The sequence below is a fragment of the Nicotiana sylvestris genome, chromosome 12 (assembly GCF_000393655.2).
Source record: "Nicotiana sylvestris chromosome 12, ASM39365v2, whole genome shotgun sequence".
Taxonomy (NCBI): domain Eukaryota; kingdom Viridiplantae; phylum Streptophyta; class Magnoliopsida; order Solanales; family Solanaceae; genus Nicotiana; species Nicotiana sylvestris.
The window spans coordinates 103,567,724-103,573,600 of record NC_091068.1 but is presented as its reverse complement, the minus strand read 5'-3'; the positions used below and the strand labels follow the sequence as shown (position 1 = coordinate 103,573,600).

Here is a 5,877-nt window from a genome sequence, read left to right as displayed (position 1 = left end):
AAGGCTACATTTCTAGCAAAAATGACTACTCTCTCTTACCAAATCTGCTGGGGGCCACTCACTATATTGGCTATTTATGTTGATGATATTCTCTTAGCTGGGGATGATATTTTTGAGCCGGATAGAGTGAATGCTTTCTTGGATGATCAATTCATGATAAAGTATTTGGGCACCATTCACTATATTTTGGGTTTGGAGGTTTCTCACACTTCCTAGGGACAGAGTAAGTTCACCACTGATTTACTCTTTGAATTCAACTGCCCGAACTTCAATTTTGTTACTACACCCCTGGATTCTTCTCTTAAGCTCACTGCTGACATGAGAGAGGCTCTTTCTGACCCTAGTGGTCATAGGAGAATTATTGGGAAGCTTAATATTCTTCAGCATACTAGGCTAGACATTACTTTTTCAGTCCAACACCTAAGTCTTTTCTTGCAGGCTCCTCAGATTCCTCACATGATGGTTGTCCTCCATGTTTTGAGGTATTTGTTCGATGCTCCAGATCTGGGCATGCTTCTGCCTTGTTCTTCTAATTTGGATCTCAAGATTTTCTCTGATTCTGACTGGGCAGCTTGTGCTCAGTCTAGGAGATATGTTTCTGGGTACTACATTACTTTTGGTGGTTGTCCTATTTCCTTGAAAAGCAAAACAAGCCAACTATTTCTTTGTCTTCTGCTGAGACAGAATATCGAGCCTTAAGGAAAGTTGTTCTGAGATCTCTTGGTTAGTCAGAATTTTGGGTGATCTTGGTTTGTCTATCACCAACCATTTCCCTATTTTTTGCGACAGTCAGGCTGCTTTGCATATTGCCAAAAACCCTGTGTTTTATGAACGCACTAAACACATTGAAATAGATTGTCATTATGTTTGGGACAACCTTCAAGCTGGTTTAATCTCTCTTCATTTTGTCCCAAGTTCTGCTCAACTGGCAGATATCATGACCGAGGCCCTTCTTGGATATCTCCACCATTTGATTTCTTGGCAAGCTTGATGTTGCAGCACCCTCAAGCTTGAGGGGGTTGTTAGCCATATTGAGCAATAACCCATCAGTCGGTTGAAGGCCCAAGTAGTCAAGCCCAACTTGTAACTCATTTTATATTTCATACTTTAGCCAAGTTACATTACTTAGATATCTATTGTATCATTACATAGATAGTCATCTCAAGCGTAACTATATAAACAAAGAAGTGTTGAATAATAAAGTTGGATAGTCATTTCATTTTGTTTTCACATAATATTTCTCTCTATACTTCCAGTTTCTTCTCTTCTCTCATACGAGGGGTGGGTGGGGTTTTCCTTCAATGGAAAGCCCACCATAACTGGGTTGATCTTGTATCATAATAAGTTTGGCCTTTTAAACACTGGATTTGATTAGTGTTTATGATTTCTGAAATTAGTTAAGTTCATTAGTTAAGTTCATGAGAATACCAAAAGAATCACATCATACATAAACAATTAAAGATTTCTTTGTATGTACAAAGAATACTACTCATGTGAATCTTATGATTAGAATTAATCTTATTAGGACTCAAAAACATAATATTCCTTTTTATTATGTGTTGTATTATGTACACCTACTACAAATCCCCTAAAAGAATATTAATATACACTACTTAAAAGTGATCTATAGAAATAATGAAAACAAGAGAGGTTAATTTATTCTTGAAAACTTTCTCCTGGGCAATGTGGTGAGACAGTTCCAATAATATTGCTGAATTCGACATTACTGCAAACAGCCTTTGCAGTTCCACCTTCCCCTACCAAGTTTATATTCTGCATTACAATTCCTTCGCATGGAAAGCTTTTGCTGCAATTAAAATTTATGGCCACATTCGTCGCACTTGAACCTATGATGTTCTCATAGACAATATTTTTCACTTGAACTGCCAAACTCTGAGACAAGTGACAAATATAAAAACAGTTTACTTTTTGAGCATGATCAAAAGGTAAACTTTTTAGACTATCAGGTTATTTGAAAAATAATAACTACAAATAACTAACTATATGACGATTTTGTAACCTACTATACTACAATGGGTTATTAATCAACTATAGAGGTAGGAAGGAATATATTTGATAATCAAAAAACAAATTTTTTTCGCTTTTATATACCCACCATCTTGTTAAAAGATCTCTCCCCACCCCCTTTTTATTTTTGTTTTTCAAAAAAAAAAAAAAAACCTTTTCCTACTTTCCTTCTTAAATTAATACTCCCTCCCATCCATATAAGTGACTTTTTGGCCTTTGGCTCACCCCTTAAGAAAATGCTAACTCCTAGAGAAAAAAAAAGTATTTTGATTAAATTACCCTTAATTAAAATTTGCATATTGTTAACTTGACACATTAAGATATGTAAATAAGGGCAAATTTTGAAGAAAAAAAAGTTAATTCCTTCTTGATTGTGTAAAAGGACACTTATTGTAGATCAAAATAAAGAAGCCAAAAAGTCATTTATTATATATGGACGGATGAAAGTAAAAAAATTCTTACCTGTTGTTTGCATGGATCATGTTGATCACAATAATTCTGGTCTATGATTATGGGTTCTTTACTCCTTGCATTTCCACATTTTGAAATATGATGTTGCTCGCATTTCCAGATCCTCCCTGCATACACCACATTATTTATAATGTTTTTAAAAAAATATGTATTTAAACTAGCTCTCTGATAACTCAAGATCTTCAATTCAAATTCACCTAGTAATTGGAGTACTAATTAATTATATTTTCTCCTTGTAGTTTTGAATCTAAAGTAGATGAAGAGAAGGCATACCTGCCAAGTCTTGATCCTAAGTCCATTAGTAGTACCAGAAAGCTTGGCTCCACTCACAATAACATCAGACACATGAGCTTCTGAATTCCCTGATCCTAAGCTCCCAATACTAACCGAATCAACCCGACCGGCCCAAGAGAATAAAATAAATTAAAGAAGAGCGAATTAGACAAAATATTATAGGTACTATATATTGTTTTCCTCTGATATATTAGTGAGAAATTATGAAGTTATAAATAAAGGAATTATAAATTCTCCCCCAACATCCCAAGATATGAATAAAGAAAACAAAATGTTACAAGGGGCAGGGAAAGGGGCATGGTAGTTAAATTTTCAAGTACCTATCAATAAAAGTACTACTACGAAAAGTTGAATTTTATTCTTTTTTTTTTTAAGTGTAGAAAAAGTAATTTCTTAAATAGCTGATACCATGACCTGGACCACAAGTAATATCCGTGGCCTGCACCTTTTGGGATCCACTCGCAATTGAAATACAATCATCACCTATCCAACAAAATATATCATTTTTCCAAAGTAGTAATTTCTATTTGTTTTCGTAAAAGACAAAATAAAAACAATAATCATTGGTAATTAATTTTATTAAAAATTAAATAACCTGTTCCAATGGCAGTGTCAGAAATTTGGATGTTTTGAGTATTTGCAACATGGATTCCATCAGTGTTAGGGCTATTTTCAGGAGCAGTCACCATCAAATTTGAAGTTTCAACATTTGTGCATCTCTCAAATGAGACATGAATTTGTTGTGCATCTTTAATCTTAAGGTTCTTCACTTTCAAATTCTTGCAATTGTAGAAGGTTAACGCCTGTGCATAAACTCTTTTAGCTTTAAATTAACTAGATAGATATTCAAGCTATACAAAAAAAAGGCATCCTGGTGCAAAAGATTTCTCACATTCACACAGGATCCGGGAAAGTGTCGAACCCCAAGGAATGTGATGTAGACAGCCTAACCTAATGCTAGCATTAGTGGCTGCTTCCACCGCTCGAACCTGTGAACTATAGGCCATACGGAGATAACTTTACCGTTACTCCAAGGGTCCGACGATTCTAATATCAAATGTAACATACCGTTGGTGCATTCTTGCATGGCTGCATATGGAGAAAAAGTAACAATCAGTATTACTATAAGGCAACTGATGATTTTCTAAAGTGGAAAAGTAGCTCTGAAAATTAGTATAAGATAAAAATAAGCAAGGTTAATTACCAGTGATATATTGGTTTTGCAAGAATTTTGCCACCATATTTTTCCATTGCCATTGATAACTCCTCCTCCTCCAACAACCAAGTTTTGAACATTATTAAAAAGAATCCAATGCCTTCTATCTTTACTATAGTCCGATATATTATCTGATGCTTCTAAAGATCCAAAAATCTGCACAATAATTTGTAAGAAAATAAAGAGAAGAAACTACCAACAAACTAAATTCCTATGATAAAGACGCTTTTTCTTTTCCAGTTTTAATAATAAGTAACCAATATGTATTCTGACCTGCATTGAAATGGAAGATTTGCGTGGACCTGAAAAAGTGATTTGTTTGAGAAGATAATTCTTGTTGTGGAGCACCACAAAGAGCACAGGTGTGTTAGATGAACATGCTTCTTTCCAAGCTTTCTCAAATGCCTGGAATTAAGATCATTTCACACGATAAGAAATTAACAATACCACATGCAACAGTGGTAAACACTTCCGAGTGCGTTGGTACCATGGAAGTCTTTTTTCGTATTTGGGGGTGAATGAAAAATATTTTTCGTAAAAAGTATATATTAGAAAATAATAATAATATTTGAATTAGGCAGTGTTTTGATGAAATTGTTGAGCATTAATGATTAATAATAACTTTTAAATATTAATTAGCTGAAGCAAATAATATGAAGTTTAAAGTGAGGATAAGGTTAAATGACTTCAGCCCAAAGGCAGACCTATGTTATACCAAGAGGGGTTACCGGCACCCTAAAGTTCGGCAAAAATTTCATGTATACATGTATATGTTTTTAGAGAATAATGATATACTAACAACAACACCTTATATACAAAACAGATTTTGGTTGAATTCAAAAGTGCAGCCGTGATCTTCAAATTCTGGATCCGCCTCTGCTTCCACCCATAAGTGAGGGAAGTCTCTTTTAGCTTTCGTTCATTTTGATGAATTTTTTTTTCCTTGTAACCAAATATCAGAAAATGACTTTTTCAAAAAGAAAAACTTCGCTGAAATAACTTCCATCATATCAAACACACGGTGGACTTACATACCCAATCTTAATTTAGCCATTAATCCCCATATGTACTCCAATTATATTTTAAGATACTTACCGTAGTATCATCTGTAACTCCATCACCCTTAGCTCCAAATCTACTTACATCAATAAATGCAACCCTATTGGCAACTTCTTCAATATTCATGTTGTCGTCTTCAGTAATGGTGCTCAAATAAGAAGGGTAAGCTTGAAAGTCATGACCGAATTCTTGTTCTACATTCATTTTGTGATCAGCTGACATGAAAAAATCATCATTTTCATGATCCTCAATATTGAAGCTTCCGTTACATGATGAATTTGATAAAACTAAAAAAAAAAATGGTGGAAAAAAGAAGAATCCTTTGGACTGTCATGATATATTGCTAGTATATGTTATGGCATTTTCTATTGAAAAAGAATTGTGACACAGAAAATTATGGAGGAATGTATGGAAAAACTTTAAAGTATGATAAGAGGGTATGGAAGTGATACATATAACAAAGTGATATGGGAAGGTTTGTCTATTTATAGATATTAGGGGATTTGATTGATCATAGTTTGTTGGATCCTTACACTATGGCTGTTATGGTATTAGTAATTTGGATGAGAGAGATTTAGACGAAAGAGTTTCTTCGACAGTTTGCCTACTTAATTCTATCCTCCATATTTCCTTACAAGAATTTTATTTTAATTTGGTGCGTTAACAATGTATGGAATTTTTACACTAAAAGAACAAATTTATTTTTCTTTTTCGTTATTTAGTTTTCCTTTTCTAATATGTTTGCGCTGAATTTTAATTTTTCGCAGTAATTTTCCAACAGTCATTTCCGAATTTAAAAAATTTGCAAC

The 5,877-nt window shown here is 33.8% G+C and overlaps 1 protein-coding gene across 1 annotated transcript; it reads right to left on the bottom strand.

Moving 5' to 3' along the window:
* Nucleotides 1-1,535: 1,535 nt before the first annotated feature.
* On the bottom strand, nucleotides 1,536-5,490 carry LOC104230498 (polygalacturonase-2-like). Its single transcript, XM_009783324.2, is given in 10 exon segments — nucleotides 1,536-1,893; nucleotides 2,491-2,540; nucleotides 2,543-2,606; nucleotides 2,773-2,885; nucleotides 3,199-3,276; nucleotides 3,389-3,596; nucleotides 3,862-3,882; nucleotides 3,998-4,165; nucleotides 4,283-4,414; nucleotides 5,105-5,490. Coding segments are annotated over 10 exon segments (1,257 nt in total). The 5' UTR covers nucleotides 5,291-5,490; the 3' UTR covers nucleotides 1,536-1,656.
* Nucleotides 5,491-5,877: the final 387 nt, after the last annotated feature.